Raw genomic sequence first — 19337 nt, forward strand, 5'->3', positions numbered from 1 at the left:
GATCCCTTTGATATATTATATAATTAGAACAGGGCTGATAATCGGATCAGGTCAGCGAAAAAAAAAAAAAAAAAGAAAAAAAAAGAAAAAAAAAGCCATGCCGGGATGGATTTTGTCTCATATTAGAGGGCTGAAACGTCGTAAGGGCAACTTGGTGTGGTTTGGATGGCATATTTTTCTTTAAACTATATAGATTTTATAGATTTTCAATTGTTTCTTGCCGTTTTGGCGCACCTTGACGACGCCACGCATCAAGTGGCAATCAACCACCGGTGCAACCACAACCCTGAATATCGGATATGCCGAAAGTGAAAGTGAGATTTAGTTTGGTTGTCAAAACAGCAGCCAACCACGCCCAGCTGTGGGGTTGGAGCAACTTTAGGGGAATTTGATTCCTGTCAGGCTGTGCTCGGAGGCGTATGGCTTGCCCGCTAAGTAGCTAGCCTGCAAACTCAAGCACAAAGCAGGGACTTTTTTGCCGGAGGCCGATGTCTTCTTGTTTGCGCGTTAGTAAATTAAACTCAATCCAGAGATGCTGCCAGATAAAGTTGATCCAAGTACCTGGGAATGTGCCACGGTCAAAACGGGTTGCTTCTCCAGACTCCCCAGTGGTCGAAATGGAACAAACCTCCAATCAATAAAATACAATAATCGCGAGAGGTACTTGGTGTTCGGGTACCGGGTACATCCCTCGGTGATTCTGTAGGGCATTGGCCCCGGGGTCAGCTGCCACCAACTGGACCCCTGAGGGCCAAGTCTTGCGTGGGGGGTCTGGGCTCGTTGCTTACGGGGTTAGTTGTGACCGAGTGAACTGATGTGATTGTACCAGGTACATACTTGCACCGATTGACGATAACATACTGATCCAGAGACGCTGATCAGGGCCTCGCCGGCTGAGATGTCTCCTGTTGTTCTCCTCCGTAATTTCACGGCGTTTTACTCCTGGGACTGCAGTCTGCAGGGCTATTCCTCGCATTCTTCGATGTTGAAACCTCGTTAAAATCATTTCTCAGATCATTATGCTGCCCTTCCTCCTCCCTCCAACAACAGCCCAGAGGTCGTTCAACAGTTCAACAATCGCATCCACCTCCCGCTAATTCTGGCCTTGATTTTTGGTTCACCGTATCCACCAGCAGCGGACTAGTCGCGACGACGAACCACGCAGTAGCATCACCAAAGCAGCATCCCATCATGGTCGATTCTGGTGCCGCTGAACCGCCACGGTGATATGCCCGTCGTTTTGCCCCCCGTCGAGCAGCATGTGACGGTTTCTGCTCTCTGTCTCCAGGAAATAAATATTCGCGAATAAATATTCCCACCAACTATCGCAATCGCCTCTCCTCTGGCTAAACTGCTGTGGAGAAGTTCGTGCGCGGATCCTCTCTCCTATTCTTCGAACCATTTTTGGCCCAGAATCCAAGTTTTCCCCCTTCCGCCTTGACTGTTTGGTTGTGTCCGCGGTTTAATTTGCAGTGACTTTTTTTAACCATTTCCCCTGTCGCCTCCAACTCTCCGTGATTAGTATTTAGCTAACCCCCTGCTCTCGCCATTCTCTGCTGTCTCCTGCATCCTTCGATCGATTCGACTCAAGACTCGACACCCTCCCTCCCTCTTCTTTTCCGCCGTCCAATCGTTTGATTCCGTAAGTATTCATGTTTTGTTCCCGCCCCTCCGTTTTTTCTTTTCTTTTCTTTCTTTCTTTCTTTCTTTCTTTCTTTTTTTTTTTTTTTTTTCGTTTCTGTGCAATTTTTTGGGGGTTTGATCCGCGCGACACTCAAATTCTAGCAGGGGTAGGTTTATCCTCTTGCATGGAAATTGACTTGCTGTCGCGTGCTTCGCGATTGCTTCTGCGGCTTGTTGCAGAAGAAAAAGCCCCTTCCACTGCAGAGAAAACGATCATGCTGTCCTTCTTCCTCCATGTGCGTAATGTGATGTGCATGCGCATCCGTTGGATGTCACACCCGCGATTCTGCTGCGTGTTTCATGCTTCCTTCTCACCTCCATACGCATGGCAGATACATATCGCATGAATCAATTGATCCTTTTTTTCTTTTCTCTCTTCATGTCTTTTCCATTTATTTTGGTGTTTTATTCGATGATATGCTAACAAAGCGAATACAATGAATGCATCCAGAGCCACCCTTAATATACCCTTTCCCCCCTTAAACTTCCCAGCGAGCCACTCAGGACATAAACCAAAAGATGTCGGATAAGGTTGAGGCTGGCCCCGTCGAGGTGGCGCCCAAGCCCTCCTTTAGCGCCCGCCTCAAAGCCAATTTCAAGAGATTTTGGTGGCTATATCTGGGTATCTTCATTGCCGTTGTGCTTGTTGTCGTCTTGCCTGTGTAAGCATATTTTTTTTACACCACTTCACCTTTTAACCTTCCTCTTCGGAGCAGTAATGGAGTTGGGTCAAATTTGATCTCCGCTATGCGCTTGTTGAATGTGGTCCCCACATAAACTGCGCTCATGTAAATAGCCGTGTGGGACAATCCCAACATGTCTAGCGGAATTGGGCAAGGAACTTTTCGAGATGACAGGAAACTAACCTTTGGCAAGCATCTACGTCGGCTACCCCCACATCGCCCAACGCGACGTGAACAGATCCACCCTCACCATCGACTCCATGGAAATCACCGACCCATCCCCAGAGTCCTTCTCTATCAAGATTGAACAGACTATCGGCTCCAAGTCCAATTTCCACCCCCAACTCGATGCCTTCAACGCCACCGTCACCATTGCAGGGAGCAAGAGTCCCTTCGTCACCCTTGAAGTCCCACCCGTCAAAGCTGTCGATGGCGCCAAGAGCACGATTAACCAGCGCGTCACCCCTAATATGGATGCGTTCACCGACTATGCCATTCTGGTTATGAAGTCGGAGAAACTCGACCTTGAGATTGATGGCAAGACGGGGTTGAGGGAGGGCTCTCTGCCGAAGACGACTGTAGATTATAATAAGGTTATTACCATGAAGGGTACGTATTGCTATTGCTGTTGTATTAACACATCGGAGGACCGCTGACGACTAAACTGTGGCGATTTCCCCTTTTTCTCTGTCTGAACAGGCCTTAATTCCCTCAAAGGCTTCGAAGTGAAAAACTTCAGTCTCGCATCCAACCAAACAGACGGAAGCAACATGCTCGGTGAAGTTTTCATTCCCAACCCCAGCGTCTTAACCCTCACCTTGGTAAGTCTATCTCTCGACAACGGGCCCCATCCAAAACCAAACCTCCCCTAATATTATATATATATATATATATATATATACTGTACTATGCCATAAGTATTAGCAAAACCCCACTACTTTCTGCAACCAAAAGACACCATGATTGTGGTGGGGGCTGCCCAAATATTTATGGCCTGGCACTGTATATTATAAATTATAACACATAAAACACAAACCCCTCCACCTAACATCCCCATCACCAGGGCGACGTCACCCTCGACCTCTCCGTCGATGGCCAAAAAATCGGCACTGCCAAGCTGCCCGCCCTCGTCATCCGCCCGGGCGACACCAACGCCAAGATGCGCTCGACCATCGACCTGGCGAAGGTCTTCCCCTTCATCAGCGGCAAGGACGCCAAGTACAAGAAGGGCGTCATCCCCCTGACCATCGTGGGTAAGTCGGCTGTGTATGGCGGGAAGGAACTGCCTTATTTCTCAGCCGCGTTGGCGTCGAATACGCTGGAGATCGAGCTAGATTTGCGGCCGCTGTTGGGCTCACGGGGTGGGAAGTAAGTAGGTGGGTAGGGATAGGAGAGGTAACGAACGGGTAATGGAATGGTTAAGTTTTTATGTCATGTTCTTTTATATTTCCTTGATTTTTTTTTTTTCCTTTTTCCTTCCCCCCCCCCCCCCCACCCTCCCCCTCCTATCTGCTTCTTCCGCCGAGGGGTGTGCCGTGGGTATGTATGATTTCCCTTTTTTGTTTTATCTTGCATGTTGATGTCTCTGTATGCGTATATATATATATATATACATCACCAATATTCGTGTGGATATTAGTGTCGCCACCGGGGCCCCTTCCCCCATCCTGCAGTATATATACACACCATTTTCCTACCACTACGATTAATATTAGTCTGATACTCTGGAAATGAATGATACCTCATTGCTGCGTATTCTAGTCTAGTTCGCCCCCCCTTCCCCCCCCCCCCTCTCTCTTTTTTTTTTGGTTTGCTTTTGTTGTTTGGCTGTAAATACGAATATGAATGAGTGATATCTCAGGTCTTTTTTATTCCCCCCCGCCCACCTATCTCTCCTTACGTATGGGCTTGGGTTCTTTTTGATGATGATGATTCTTGTCAACCTTTCCTTCCCCCTTCCTGAAAATAAAATATAATCGCCTTCTCCGTATTAATTCTCGTTTGGTATTCTGTACTTCCCCCCCTCCTCCCCCAACTATTCTTTTCGACTCTTCCCAAATGCTATAAAAATACTGAGCATAAGCACATTAGCACCCCATCAATCCCCCTTAACCCCCCAACCCCACCCTTTAATAAACAGAACCATCTACAACTTTTACTCCTTCGGGATACGTCATCCTCCTCCTCCTCCTCCTCCTCTTCTCCTCTTCCCCCCCGCCCCGCCATTGGACGTCGACATCATCCACGAATGCAACGCACGATACCCAGTAGCGACCAGACTCCGCTCCGTTCCCACCTCCGCATCCGCGGCAAGATGCCAATAAAAAAGCCCCCCCAGCTCATACTCCGATACAAACTGTGCCTTCTGCATCACCGTCCTGGGCGAATCGTACGAAATGAAGCCAGCCGCGGGCCCTTCACCACCACTACCACTGCTGCCGCCGCCGAAATCAACACAATACGCCGCACAAAACACGGCATCGTGCACCTCCTCCGTCCCTGGAAGCGGTAGCTCACGGTAATCAAACACCTTTTCCCCTCCCGCCGTCCCCCGCTCATACGGTTGATTAATCCCATTCGCGCCCGGGAACGCACGGCCATAGACGGGGATCCCCAGGAGGATTTTACCGGCCGGTACGCCCCAGCTTAGCAGATAGGCCACCCCTGAGGAACCCGACGCGGTGGTACTCGTCGTCGTCGCTGTCGCTTCCAAGGCTGCTTTTTGCGGGTCCGGCGGCGCGTAGAGCTGGGCATGGTGCCCGCTGAGGGGCATCCAGGGGCCGGAGAAGTCGTATGTCATGAGGTTTATGAGGTCGACGTAGAGGTGGGCTTCGACGAGGTTTATTTTGTTCAGGACCCATTCACCGGCGGAGAGGGCGGTGGTGAGGAGGTAGGCTGGGCTTGGAAATTGTTCGCGTAGCCGGTAGAGCAGGGTGTTGTAGTCGTACCCCTGTTCTAGTGTTTCGGGATGTTCCCAGTTTACTGTGTAAAAAGTTTGTTAGATTTTTTTTTTTTTTTTTTTTTTTTTTTTTTTTTTTTTTTTTTTGATGGGGGGAGAAGAGATAAGGGGGGTAGGGGGGTTAGTTACGCACTGTCAAGCCCATCAAGTAGAAATTTATTCATCAAGTCTGCGGCGCTTGACAGAAATCTTTCGACTGCTGCTGGGCTCGCCGCGACAGCAGCGAAATTCCTGCTGCCTACGATATCGCCTCCGTTATCTCCACCCCCAACTGAAAGAAGCACTTTTACCTTGGAGTCGCGCTTTCGGTGGACGAGTGCCCGAAGATATCCCTCGGTGCCATCAACTGGCTGGCATTCGTCCACCCATTCGTTGCTAAGCTGGTGGGAATCGTTAGTTATGTATTTCCGTTTAAAATAAGGGTGTATGTATAGAGCGATGGGTTGGGCACACCAACATAGACGGTGCCGTCCTCTCTCACCCTGAAAACTCAAAAAGCATCCAGTAAGCTATCTTGCATTTCACAATTTTTTTGTTGGTTTTTAGCAGCTAAGGAGGGAAGGACTTATGCGGACAATCTTCTCCGTTTTTTTCTCTTCATACCAGGCAAATGCATAGAATATATGGGAAACATAACCCAGATTCAATGACGAGGGAGGCGGCATGTCATTTGCCCGCCAATTAGCGTAGTAAACGGCATTCCAGTGCATCGGAATTCCAGAGTCGGATCTATGCACCGAGTTCTGCGCGGGGAGTTCTTTGGAACCCGGACCCACGGAGGGAGATCTCTGAAAAGGATACATCAGGAGTAATCAACCTAAGCTATGCACTTCACGTGCCTGGTTGAACGAATAGTTGTATCCTAGAAAGTTGAAGTGTCTATTGGTGCGATAGCAAGGAAGCAGTGATTAGCAAGAAACAGTGTTGGTTCTTGAGTCTCGGGTGGATTGGCGTTGGAGGTTCGAAAACTGAGAAATCGCAGGGGCGGTGCAATCAGTAAACCTGGGTATATATGGAGATATATATATGTATAGAAAGAGCGAGAAAGAGCGAGAGCAGTTAAGAAACAGCACGTTGGCTTTTAGCCCTTACGGAAATAACGAGGGCTAAATGGCAATAATGAAAGTAAAAGGGCGGGAACCGTTTTCATTGTTGATAGTAGTCAATAAGTTCGATGTGAGTCTCAGCGCATGAGCGAATGTGTATCACGACACAGCGATTCGCTTCTAGGCTATTTTACTCCACATCACATTGGGTAGGACAAAGAACAATCCCGTACAGTGATTCCCTGCTGTAGTGGCGATTATCTTCTACTAACCTTGGAGATCCTGAGGATTGTGGGTATTTTCTTCGGGGCTTTCCCCCTTTCCCATATATAATCATCCTTCAAGGGCCCACGAGGTTAGTCAAAAGCTTTCAATATGGCCATAGAAGAATGACAAGCCCTCTGGTATGGGAGTATTAGGCGCCTAAATATGTGGATCCCGAGTTAGTTAAATAGTACAGAGTAGATCCGGGGTCAGGAATAAGCAAAGAGGTGGAGGTGGGCCATCGTTTTTCCGATATAAAAATTGTATCATCCCTTGAACGACTGGACCAAAAAACCAGCGTCCGGATTAGCTCCTTAACACCAACCCAACGACGAGCATGGGTGGCTCGATGAAAGTGTGCGGTAAGAATCGCACGGATTCCTGCATGATTGGGCTACGGGAATGAAAAGGAGAGTGCAGCAGCCATGACAACGGAGAGCTTGCACATTTTCACGATCCTGCCCGCTGGATTGCACAGTCTTGTGTCTTGGTCTATGTGACTTGCTAATTATGTGCGTCAGGACTATAGCGGGCCTTTCTATTGCATCGCCCTACGATTGAACGCAGTAGGAAGATGGTTGCAGAGTTATCAGTTTCCAACCCGCATGGCTGTTCGTTCCTTGAAAATATTGCTTCTGTGAGCGAAAGTATCCCCGCAGAAGGCTGCCGCGCCCCGTTCAGTTATGACCGTGTGCTTTTGTCGTTTTCTTCTTTTGTTTCTGGCCAGCGTCGGCGTTGTGCAGTAAATGCATCTCAGCTCCTGGGTCTTTGCTCCTGGCGGTTCAGCGCACCGTGAAAGACATCAATCAGGACGGGCATACAAGCCCAATAGCGAGGATCAGATTTGCTCCCAATAAATAATGCATAAACCTGTACGGTACACTTGTCACAAGTTGCTAGGATATTCAGCATTACTAGTTTGAAGGTCCTTTGGTAAACTTCTTGATCAAAACATCTACTCCTTGATCCATGATATTAGTATTCAATTACAGGTACCTACTGTACCGCCACACAGCGGGAAAACATCACCTAATGGGCGAGGATATAGAGCAAATAATGCCGTAGGACTGCAATGACTTTTTATGTAGTTGCCGGAATGAAGCCTTTGTCTCCACCACCTAAGCCTGCTTGCTCCCAGGGTCTGTCATGATCCGCTTGCACAAGATAAGGCTATGTATTTCTATGTTGGAATAAAAGGACGGCTAGAATTGACGCAAGCCAAATGATAGGGGATATATACTCAATTATCGGCGGAAGTGGACATCGGAGGTGGTTGTAAAAGCGAAGCCCCGTTGGTTATTTATCATGGATTGAAAGTTTGGTGGTGCGTGCTTAAGCTTCTTCACACAAGATGAGCTTGCATCCAACATCAACCAACCACCAACCACCCTTCTGTGCTCCCCATGACATGACGGAGATCCCCTACGACTTCGGATATTGCTATTGTTTGGGTTGACGATTTCCTCAAACATACTCTCTATCTTCGTACCTCGCATCTCTACTACGCCGGCTGACGGCTGGGTCTTCACCCTGTCAAACTTGTCCTCGTTCCCTTCCAGCCGCGATCCCCATCAGTGCTACGGCTGGTGAGGACTGCACGAGGCGACAGCGACTAGGATTTCATCCCTCTTACTAAACTGTACATTGCAATTCTCCCGTTTGGAAGAAGACTACGAAGACTACCTCCGCCATGTCTGCAGACGTACAGGGAATCGCCGATCGAATCGTCTCCCCTGACGCCCCTCGCGACCCCAGCTTCAATTTCTCCTTCAGTCCCTTCCTCACGAAAACCTTCGGCTTTGGGCTCGCCTCGGACGTGCCTGTGTGCAAAGCGTATCGAGAAGGCCACTGCCCCCTAGGCCCAACATGCCCAGACAGACACCCCACCCCGTCCCGAATCTCCACGGCCACCTCCCCGGCAATGCCCGCGGCCTCGACCCACGGCACCCTCGTCTGCAAGCACTTCCTCAAAGGCCTATGCAAAAAGGGCATCAAATGCGAGTACCTGCACGAGTATAATCTACGGCGAATGCCCGAGTGCCAGAATTTCTCACGGACGGGATACTGTCCCAACGGCGATGAATGTCTCTACCAACACGTCCCCGAAGAGGCAAAGATACCGCTTTGCGAGCACTACGAGAGGGGACTGTGCGCATTGGGTCCGCTGTGCGCGAAGAAGCATGTGCGGAAAAAGATCTGTCGTTTTTATTTGGCTGGGTTTTGCCCTGAGGGGCGGGCGTGTCTTGAGGGTGCACATCCCGGGTGGCCAGAGAATTTGCCAAAGCCCATGGTTAAGGTGGCGAAGACGGAAGCGGATTTGGAGCGGGAAAGGGCGAGGATACGTGAGGAGCAGGAGAAGGAGGAAGAGAGGGAGAGGGAATGGAGGAGGGAGAATCGTGGCCGGGATGGCCGGTTTGGGAGAGGACGGTATCGAGGGAAGAGATGATTTGGGTCTCTCGTGGGTCTTGTTTTCTTTTCTTCCTGGAATAAATTTGCGTGTCTTCTTTTCTTTGTATGTGCGGGCTGGGCTTATCGGGTTTCTGCTTTATTAGTATTGATCGGAGTTTATTATGCCCTGGCTCTTTAAACTCTGGGCTTTCCGACTGTTGGTCTCTTTTTCCTGGATTTGGTTACTACGATCAGATAGCCGCGTACTGGATTGAAGCTTCTAGAAAACTGGGTGAAAATATTTTGCAACGTGCTCTGAAGAAGACGAGATAAGTGTATAGATCATCTATGCTTTTCGAAGCTGCCAAACAATGCATCAGCATATTCAATATCCTTCAAGTTGACAGTGCATGTCACAGACAACCAAAACAAATGTCGAATTATTTAATAATGAAATCAATGAGAAAGAGATTGATGATTACACCGTGCAGTCAGCGGTATATACATGGTCTTACAAACATCCATACCAGCAGATTCTATGTTTACTTCCTACCATGTCAATAGACGATAGATTGAAACCCTCCGGAAACAAAAGCACTTGCGCGCAGAACACCTACACCAAAGTCTTCCTCGACGAGAGTGTTAAGAGTGAATGCAAGAGAAAAGTGACTACGGACCCAAGTTCCCGGGCGACATATACTTCTGAAAGATTCACTCAAACTGATTTTCCAATTGGCTCTAGCTCTAACGGAATATTCGAGCGCAATCGCGACTCCTGTAACAGCGTGAAGCCTTCCATACCTTTACTTAGCGCAGGTTTTGCAGGTCTCCACATACCGTGGAACGCCAACGAGATGGGTTCAATGCCTCTAATGGCTTTCCTGGAATGTGGTCTCCCATGTGCCACTGGCTCAAAATATTACCATAAGGGATATCATCTTGGTGTTTGCGGGAATGGGTTGACCGGAAAAGAGGGCCGGAAACAGGAAATAGGCAATATCAGCGACACGCATCAACTTATCGATTTAGCTGAAGGTAGCTGACTAGCATGCGCAACGCTGCGAACATCCCGTTTCCAAATTGCCTCTGTCTCGAGGGCGGCATCGACGGTTGAAAGCGTTCTTCTCTCGCACATAACTCACGCAGCTGGAAGTCCAATTGCCCTGCAGCTCCGTACAAGCTTGGGGCCGTTGCATAACGAAGGTGCCTGCTCTGCATAGGTGAAAGACATGCAGGCAAAGGCAAGGAATGGCATACCAGATAGTCCATGGCAGTCGGTTCGCTTCAGGTCACCCGTGCAGCTATCGAAATCATCTCCCGAGGATTGGGAAGTCAGCCTGGACCCCCTTCTCTGTGGCTGTGGAGTGGCTTCCACAAGAGGGATCTTAATATCCAACAGGTTGAATACGTCGTAATAGCCTTGTTCCAATGAGACCTGCTTGCGTCCAGTATGCGTGAGGCAAGGCGATGGGCGCAGGATTTCTCCGTTCCTGAGTACCTTTTGCGCTGGCGTGTCTTCTACCCGCAAAAGCTAAAGTCGCCTTTATGCCAGAGTTCTTCTTAGAATCCGCGACGCTTTTCAAGTGGTTATCCAAAAGCGTTCCTTTCCACGAAGTCTCACATGAGGTGTTCGAAAGGTAGTCGGCCGTATTTTGAAAAGCTCTAGGTACTGATCCCGTGCTTGTTTCAGTTCACCGTTGGGTGTACTTATTTTGACGCTACCTACCAGGGGAGGGGGAAAGATTTGGAATTCATTACAGAGCCATGATCTCCTTGCAACCTTTGATCTGCAGTCCGGCCAAACCGAATCCCATGACTATAACCCGTTTCCTGTTCATATGCAGACCTTCCTGAGGCCAGAAAGAGGAATTGTTGCTGGAAAATTTCGGGACATTCTAATTCTGGACTTTTATCATTTTGACACAGGACCAGAATCCAGCAAGAGACACTTGGTTAACACCTCAAAACATCCGACACTGATTCAAGGAATTTGGCTATATACCCTTGATGCCTCAGCTTCTCGAGCTAACACACCACCGTAGCTTGCTCCTGATACAAAGGAGCCAAGCTCGGCCATAGTATTTGGAGATTGGATTGAGAGATCCTTGGTGATTCAAGTCTTTGTAATCGACAACAATGGGGAGGAAGGAGAAAATTAAAGGTAGGAGAATGACTTGAATATATCTTCAAACCAACATCAAACCCTGGTGCTACTGGCATGGAAACGGGTCCTCGTAATAGTTGATCCCCATGGATGGTCCACCAAAGCTTGATTGAGCAGGCATGCCTGGCAAGGGGATCACGGAAAGCTAGGGATATGGTTGCTTTGATTGGAAGCTCTTCGAACTGCCTTGCTCATATCAGTCGATGGTCCGTCGTGCGTTTCATCGGCCCATCGACGTCGGGTCGACTTGGATCTTCCCTGCAACAGTAATCTCGCTTCTGCATTCAGATATGCTCCAGTAACAGTTCCGGATTCTAGTTGAATGTGGAAAATCAAAGTTTCTAACCATGTCAAATGCTGAGCATCATGGAACTTGACATGATACAGATAAAGAGTTTGGCTTCTTTTCCTGTATTCTCCAAGATCTTGCAACGCTATGACATTGTAATTATATTTTTCTTATATTCAGCGTAGATGTAAACATATACTAATCGTTATCAGTTATTTAGTAGAATATCTAGATGATAGACTCTGCTGATGGACGCTACTGATCAGTATATATATGGGGTTTGTTGACTGAGCCTGCCTGAACCATGTTCAACTAGTTGGAGCCCTAACTAACTAACTCTCGGCGAGTTCTCGCTCTTCGGATTTCCCATTCTCTGCAATGAGCGCCCATACCAGGGACATGCTGCGGACATACCGGGGATTATCAAACGAAGTGCTGTTCTCAGCCAACACCGGAATTTGATTTATTCGGGATTGCTCAGTATAATAAAACCATACCAAACCCCAGTTTAAACTAGGATTGTAGAATTAATGTGTTGACCTTGACAAGACTCTTTGAAGTGAAAGTTGAAAGCTGACAAATGGGTTGCTTGAAACAACTGCTTCCAGTGCAATCATTCTGTTAGGCCACTGGGGCAAAAGAGCTCTCTCACACCAGCGCCATGCTGGTAGTAGAGGGGACGAACCAATCCATACCCCCCCAACACATTCCACTTTATCACAAGTCACACTTATCACTCGCAGTGTTGAGACGCGGGCTCGGCATAGCCGAAGCCCTCGGTTCCAAGGTTGTTCCCCGGCATTTTAGCCCATGACACACTAAATATTTGGTGCACTACTAACTTGGTTGGATGATTAATATGATAACTGCTAACTAACTAGTTAACTAATATAGTTACGGCATCTCTATCTCAACACACAACGAATTTTTTTATAATAGAAAAGTACTAGTAAATATGAGATATATGCATAACGGGCTTTATATTTCCAATTTTCTGAGCTTCAAAGACATCATTCCTGGATCATTGATTGCCCGCATAAATTGAAACACGATATTTTGTTAGTGGGGCACTAAATCTTTAAAGTGGATCACGAACAGACTGCGTACAAGGGGCATCACTACCTCCTTCGTATTACCAGGAATGTGAGGATTACTGCGGAGATAGTGGCAGTCTTTGATCTGTAATCACCTCACCGAGTACCACGGACATTCAACTTTGCCAACCCACGTTCCCGCACCGTTATTGCTACCCAGGGATTTGCCTAAGCAGAGCGTGATGGGTATGTATATATGTACATGTACATACTGCGTAAAGCCGCTCGACACGATCATATTGTCATTCCATTGTAGGAACTGCGGAGTTGCTTCCCCGATGCAACAGTAATCTGAGTTGGGAGTTGGGAGGTGGGAGGTGAGAGTATTCAGGATCTACCAGGCAGAGCCGTGGAAAGATTATACCATCCTTGCACACGTCATAGCTTAGGAAGGCCCGGGGCTCTGTTGCCGTGTCTGTACTCCGTACGCTGCGTATAAAACAGCATCCCCCTTCCCCCCCCAGAGGACCTTTCTCACAGCTGACTCCAACCATTCAGCTCATTGCACAATCCTAGTGGCATTACAATTCTTCTCTGTTTGCTATCTACGCAGTAATTCGAACCATTCAGCATCCGCAATCAACATGGCGCCGAAGATCGCTATTATTTTCGTATGTCTGCGTCTATATTACGTGGATGTGTTGCCTTACTACCCTTTTTGTCACTCTTTTGCCACTAATGAGATTCTCTCTATACGTACACTTAGTACTCCATGTATGGACATATCCAGAAGCTAGCGGAAGCAGAGAAAAAAGGCATTGAGGCTGCTGGAGGCACAGTAGATATCTATCAGTAAGGCCCCTCTTTTGCAGGCTAAAATCGAGAGGAAAAACCGCGAAACTGCCAAAGGAAATTTATGAGTTAGCTAGCCCTCCAATGGAAATTGACATGTCCGCGTAACATATATAGAGTCGCCGAAACCCTCCCCCAGGAAGTCCTCGATAAGATGCATGCGCCGCCGAAGTCATCCTACCCGATTGCTGAACCAGATGTGCTTCTGAAATACGATGCTATCCTGATGGGAATCCCAACCCGTTATGGGAATTTCCCTGCCCAGTGGAAAGCGTTCTGGGACAAAACAGTGGGTATTTGGGCTTCTGGCGGTTACTGGGGCAAATATGTTGGTCTCTTTGTCTCGTCCGGAACTCCAGGCGGTGGACAGGAGTCTACCAACCTCGCTGCGATGAGTACGCTGGCCCATCATGGACTCATCTACGTTCCTCTGGGATACAAGACTGTGATGTCCCTGTTGGTGAACGTCGACGAAGTTAGAGGTGGTAGCCCGTGGGGTGCTGGGACTTTTGCTGTAAGCCTTTGTCCCCATCTGCATATTTCAAGGGGAGATCTCTCAGAGGAGTTCTAGGGATGAGAAGCAAAACTAATGTATGAATCATGTTTTTTAGGGCGCCGATGGCTCGCGTCAACCATCTGCGCTGGAACTCCAGATTGCCGAAGAACAGGGCAAGCAGTTCTATAACACTGTCGCCAAGGTTAACTTCGAATGACTAAATGATGGGCCATCTACCGCCGATAACTCAGGAAACGAAGCTCGAGCCAGCGAACCGCAGCCAACACCTTTACCTGAGCGAAGGCCTACCGAAAATACCAAGCAGGATAAGAAGTCAGGGCCTTGTGGACTGCCGAAATGTATTGTTAGTTGACGAGTTTTCAGGTAGCCTTGATGTTTCGTTTTTTTGTTGAGGAACGCTTCTACGATAGCACCAATTTAGTTAGCCATGCGAAATGAAAGTAATAATGAGCAATGAAATTTATGTATGTACATACTATTGCTAGTAGCTCAATCACTGCAGGCTCCACTTGATGACCATGGAATTCCAAGGTTTTATATCATCCCGTTGAGTTTGTGCCCGTCCAATCCATCCAAGATCAGCCAACCACGTGATATCGCTAGTTTTCCTGAAAGACCCATTGACGTATTCGGGCCTTGTTTGTGGTGTCGGACAGAGCGATTGTGTCCGTTACTCCCTCACTTCAGGCAACTTTCCCACTGGAAAATCCTCACTTTCACTCCAGTGTTGTATTTCTCTACATCCTCGCCATGACTTGAATGCGTCTTGTTCCTCTTTGCTTGTTCTTATCTCTCTCTCTCTCTCTCTCTCTCTCTCTCTCTCTCTCTCCCTCTCCTCTCTCTCTTCCACACACCCAAATCATGGCGCCAGCAAGGCCTATACTGCTCCGGTTCGAAAGCCGGAATGGCCAATTCAGGTTAACGGTGAACCCGACAGACGAATTTCCATCCCTTTTGCCAAAGGTTAGGCTCACATATGGGACATGTGTTCTATTGGCGTGGAGATAATAATCCAACCTTCTTAACTTAGGTGCTGGATAACCTTCCCAAGAATACCGCTCCCCCGTCTATCGTACTTTCGAACAAGCCTATAGGGACTGGAGGACAGGAAAGAAATATATCCACCCTGAAGGGGGTTACTATCCAACGGGTTGGACTATCGTGAGTCAACCCTTCCCATGTGTGTTCACTCCAGTCTGTAGACTCATTCATTCAGCCACGGAGACAAGCTTTTTATTGGTTATGAAGAAGAGACCGCGGTGGTAAACGGCAGCTCGAGTGAGCATCCTTCTTCTATCTCTAAATCGCAGAATGCACCCCGTCGCCTGGACGGTGTCGCAGTGCGGCAACAGGAACAAGCTCCCCCTGTCCCAACACCAACGTCCGAGACCCTTATTAAGAATCCGTGGGAGGCTGTTAAGCAGTCACCCCTCGATGATCGATTGGATCGAAAAGACGGAAAAATAAGTCGTGGCCTTGATCACAAAATGTGCAGACATGGACCGAAAGGCATGTGCGACTATTGCATGCCCTTGGAGCCATATGCACCCGAGTATCTTGCGGAGAAGAAGATAAAACACCTCTCGTTTCATTCATATCTTCGGAAGATAAATTCGTCTACCAATAAGCCGGAATTAAAGAGCTCCTATATACCGCCTCTCTCAGAGCCTGACTACAGGGTGAAACGAGACTGCCCATCCGGTCATCCTGCTTGGCCAGAGGGCATTTGCACCAAGTGCCAACCCAGCGCAATCACGCTGCAGCCCCAGCCATTCCGTATGGTCGACCATGTTGAGTTTTCTTCCCCTGATCTCATTAATTCTTTATTGGATTTCTGGCGAAAATCTGGAACTCAACGACTCGGCTTTTTATACGGAACATACGAGGAGTACACCGAGGTCCCACTTGGAATAAAAGCTGTCGTCCAAGCAATCTATGAACCACCACAAGTGGGTGAAGTAGATGGCGTGACGCTCCATGAATGGGGTAACGAGAAAGACGTTGATGAGGTTGCCAAATTTTGCGGTCTGGAGAAGATCGGTGTTATTTTCACAGACCTCCTGGACGCCGGAGCTGGGGATGGTACGGTCATCTGCAAGCGGCATATTGACTCCTACTATCTTTCCTCTCTAGAAATCGTTTTTGCGGCACAGCTGCAAGCAAGATACCCCAAAGCAACGAAATGGAGTGAAACGGGCCGGTTTGGATCGAATTTTGTCACATGTGTGCTTAGCGGAGATGAAGACGGTGCAATTTCGATTAGTGCATACCAAGCATCTAACTCCGCAGTTGAAATGGTGAAAGCAGATATAATTGAACCTTCTGCAGATCCCGGCGTTATGCTCGTGCAACAGGAAAACCACTCTGATGACGATGCGAGCAAAGCCCGGTACATCCCTGAGGTGTTCTACCGCAAGGTCAACGAGTATGGCGCCAACGTCCAGGAAAATGCGAAACCAAGTTTCCCCGTCGAATACCTCCTTGTCACTTTAACCCATGGGTTCCCAACTGATCCTGATGTTATGTTTAACAATTCGACTTTCCCAATTGAAAACCGTGAGGTCATTGGGGAGAGCCAGGATTTGAGAATGTTGGCTGATAAGCTTGTATCACACGGCGATCCTAACAAGACGATATGTGGTGTATCGGACTTCCATCTCCTTTGCTTCCTCAATAGTCTCGGGATCTTAAATAAGGTAAAGTTATTTTCAACATTGCTTATAGTTTACCTTTATTGTGTTGTCATTAACCCTCATCTGCCTCCGGCTATAGGACGAAGAATTTCTTTTGTGCACCGTTGCGCGATCTCACGATACCGCTGATGGCATGCAATTAATTAACACATCCGGCTGGGCCACCTTGGTTACAATCCTTCAGGAGAGCGGTGAGCGGCCCCCCAAGCGTTCTTGGCCCTTCCAGTCACAAACATTTATTTCTTCCCATCAACGTTCAAAACATCCACAAGCCCCCAAGTCGGAACATCCCCAATCGGATAGTGAACAGCTTGCTAAGAGGTTTAAGGGGGCTAGCTTAGGATAGCATTTTACCATACAAACATCTACCACTCGTGTAGAATTTTCTCTTTCTCGTTACGGAACCGGGTTGCAGTTAAGATACATTAAAGTGCATATACATTTACGCTGATAAGCCCTACCAACCATTTTATATACCGTCCTACTTTCGAGATACGTCGCTAGCAAGGCGGGTATTTGCACCTCCAGTTGATACAGCTTACTACTGGATCGAATCCCTCACTTCACGACAATCCCAAACCAACCAAATTTTCCATTGTCTTAACGGTGGTGAATGGAAACCAAGGGAGAGGGGATAATTAAAAACAACCTTAAGCTAATTAATGCATATGGATTACTGTGTTTTCTTAAGCAAGAGAAACTGGAAATTCCCAGCTTGAACATTATTGAATAATAGTATGTGATCAATAAAATGGTGACGAGAATTGGAGCTTCCATGAAAAATCTTATATCTTTTCAATTTATCATTTTATCAGGGTTTGCATTTATATACACCAGTTATCTCAGGCTTAAAGAAAATTCACAATTTAGATACATTGGTCCAAACAAGCGCCTTTGCTCTGGTTAAAATAGCGCGTTCGAATGCCAAGAGAAAATGAAATGTGAAAATACAACTTCGAAAATTAGCCAAAAGAGGCATAGAGAAGCATCACCAGAGGACAATTTTCCCTTTGAAACAGCCTGAATCAGCTCTCCATCAACCGGGGCCCAACTCACGGTTTGACCAACTTCTTTAACCTATCTCCAAGCAAAGCTTTCCCGTTATCCGTTCGCCAAACCTCATGTGGTGCATTTTTGACAATATCCCACGCCACCAAATTATCAGTGATATTGGTAAGCTCCTTTTGCTTATCTGCCCACTTCTGGTTACTTCTCACCTCAATACCAGAACTGACAACAACCAACTGCATAGACGGAGACTGAATGTTCTTCGCGCTGGAAATCTCGCTCTTCGTCGTCGAATCTGCAACAAGGTTCTCTTGCAACTTCGCTTTGATGAATTTGCCATTTTGGTACGCCACTTTACCATACACACGGTCTTCCCTCGTGCGGCCCTTGAATATCGCCCCGGCCAAACTATCCAGTCCAAGTGGGGAGAATATCCCACGTAGCCAGAGCTTGAAGCCGCGACCCGGCTTGCCAAGCTCTGGCAGCAGATCCTCATGCAAGGGCGTCGATCAGCATGAGACCTGTGACGTCAGCGGCATGTCGACTAGCGAAAAATGCGGCTGTATATCCCACCCACGCCAGCGGATACGACGACCCCATGAGCCTTTTATGTCTGCGAGCGCGAGGGTTTCGGATAGGACGTCGGCAGACATGCCCGCAGAGTGTGGAGATGGGGCATTGTCAGACCACCCAATGCCGGGTCTGTCCCAGTAGCAGTATCGGTCAATGGAGCCATTGCGAAACGCCTCGTGTACCCAGCTGCGAAAGCTGTCTTCGACTGGCATTTCGCCGGCTTCCAGGAGGACTGTTGCGCTGCGTTTGTTCGCCGCCATTGAGGGGGCTGCGCCAACGCAATCCAGGTGGATTTGATATTTGCCGTTATCGACGTAATATTTATTGCCGGGGGCGGGGAGGCCGGCATCTTTCGCGCGCACGCTCAAAGTGGCCATGAGCAGCACGGTCGCGAGGGCCGTGACGGTCACGACGATCGTCTCAAGCAGGACGGCAAACCATTCTCGAAGCGTTCGCCGCGTCTCTTCCCTGCCCGTCAAGCGCTCTTCCTCCTCCCGCTTGCCCCATGCCACGAAGCGGGTCTGGGCTAATAAATAAAGGCTAACCACTGTCGCCCATGTGGCGGAGGCAATCCCCACCCATCCCTCCTCGATGCGGAGACGGCGCACGCCGACGATGATGAACAGGTTGACTGCTAGGAAGAGGGAGAGGACGGCGCCCCATATGGTCATGGGCCTCGACGGGACGGAGAAGAATATCAGGGCAATTAGCAGGTTGCCCATGGTCAAGGTGGCAAAGAAGAAATCGAGGAAACCTGGACCGCGGCTGTTCATCCCCGGCGGACTGACGAAAGTTGACGCGAGCAGCACAATCCACCAGATAAGGGTTATTATCAGGAAGAGGATGTTGAGGCTTCGTAGAGCCCGGACACTCCAGAGATTGTACGGAGACACCTGTTTGCGGTTCAGCCTTGAAAACCCTTTCTTTTTCCGTTATTTTATTTTTATTTTTATTTTTATTTTTATTTTTATTTTTTTGGGGGGAGTAACTGGTTTTAGGAGGAGAGAATTGGGCCTTACACCTGGGTCATCGGGATCCAAGTATACCCCTTGTGGCAGCAGCCGAGTTCGTTCTGTTGGCTCACATGTTCGCTGCCTCCTTTCTGTTGCTTCGTTTTCACCATGTTCTTCTTCCGCGCACTGGCTCTTCATGATTGCGTGAACCCCATAGCGGAGACATGATGA

General features: G+C 48.3%; 7 protein-coding genes across 7 annotated transcripts; 4 read left to right on the plus strand and 3 right to left on the minus strand.

Moving 5' to 3' along the window:
• Nucleotides 1-2202: 2202 nt before the first annotated feature.
• HCAG_04741 (predicted protein) lies at nucleotides 2203-3738 on the plus strand (the record flags this gene model as incomplete). The annotated part of the gene is made up of 4 exons (XM_001540851.1): nucleotides 2203-2345; nucleotides 2560-2975; nucleotides 3084-3187; nucleotides 3430-3738. The coding sequence occupies 4 exons, from the start codon at nucleotides 2203-2205 to the stop codon at nucleotides 3736-3738; spliced, it is 972 nt and encodes a 323-aa protein (XP_001540901.1).
• A 663-nt stretch (nucleotides 3739-4401) lies between these two features.
• HCAG_04742 (conserved hypothetical protein) lies at nucleotides 4402-7022 on the minus strand (the record flags this gene model as incomplete). The annotated part of the gene is made up of 6 exons (XM_001540852.1): nucleotides 4402-4427; nucleotides 4626-5348; nucleotides 5459-5705; nucleotides 6156-6204; nucleotides 6644-6709; nucleotides 6961-7022. The coding sequence occupies 6 exons, from the start codon at nucleotides 7020-7022 to the stop codon at nucleotides 4402-4404; spliced, it is 1173 nt and encodes a 390-aa protein (XP_001540902.1).
• Nucleotides 7023-8325: 1303 nt separating this feature from the next.
• Nucleotides 8326-9081, plus strand: HCAG_04743 (conserved hypothetical protein; the record flags this gene model as incomplete). Its single annotated transcript, XM_001540853.1, has 1 exon — nucleotides 8326-9081. One exon carries the CDS (start codon nucleotides 8326-8328, stop codon nucleotides 9079-9081), a length of 756 nt encoding a protein of 251 aa, XP_001540903.1.
• A 657-nt stretch (nucleotides 9082-9738) lies between these two features.
• On the minus strand, nucleotides 9739-11100 carry HCAG_04744 (predicted protein; the record flags this gene model as incomplete). The annotated part of the gene is made up of 3 exons (XM_001540854.1): nucleotides 9739-9904; nucleotides 10166-10554; nucleotides 11026-11100. The coding sequence occupies 3 exons, from the start codon at nucleotides 11098-11100 to the stop codon at nucleotides 9739-9741; spliced, it is 630 nt and encodes a 209-aa protein (XP_001540904.1).
• A 2054-nt stretch (nucleotides 11101-13154) lies between these two features.
• Nucleotides 13155-14075, plus strand: HCAG_04745 (minor allergen Alt a 7; the record flags this gene model as incomplete). Its single annotated transcript, XM_001540855.1, has 4 exons — nucleotides 13155-13181; nucleotides 13277-13362; nucleotides 13480-13876; nucleotides 13974-14075. The coding sequence occupies 4 exons, from the start codon at nucleotides 13155-13157 to the stop codon at nucleotides 14073-14075; spliced, it is 612 nt and encodes a 203-aa protein (XP_001540905.1).
• A 665-nt stretch (nucleotides 14076-14740) lies between these two features.
• Nucleotides 14741-16918, plus strand: HCAG_04746 (hypothetical protein; the record flags this gene model as incomplete). Its single annotated transcript, XM_001540856.1, has 5 exons — nucleotides 14741-14842; nucleotides 14910-15040; nucleotides 15096-15961; nucleotides 16013-16575; nucleotides 16652-16918. 5 exons carry the CDS (start codon nucleotides 14741-14743, stop codon nucleotides 16916-16918), a joined length of 1929 nt encoding a protein of 642 aa, XP_001540906.1.
• Nucleotides 16919-17624: 706 nt separating this feature from the next.
• On the minus strand, nucleotides 17625-19304 carry HCAG_04747 (predicted protein; the record flags this gene model as incomplete). The annotated part of the gene is made up of 3 exons (XM_001540857.1): nucleotides 17625-18058; nucleotides 18158-19046; nucleotides 19173-19304. The coding sequence occupies 3 exons, from the start codon at nucleotides 19302-19304 to the stop codon at nucleotides 17625-17627; spliced, it is 1455 nt and encodes a 484-aa protein (XP_001540907.1).
• Between the last annotated feature and the right edge of the window lie 33 nt (nucleotides 19305-19337).

Source organism: Histoplasma capsulatum, genomic scaffold, assembly GCF_000149585.1.
Source record: "Histoplasma capsulatum NAm1 scaffold_4 genomic scaffold, whole genome shotgun sequence".
NCBI lineage: Eukaryota > Fungi > Ascomycota > Eurotiomycetes > Onygenales > Ajellomycetaceae > Histoplasma > Histoplasma mississippiense.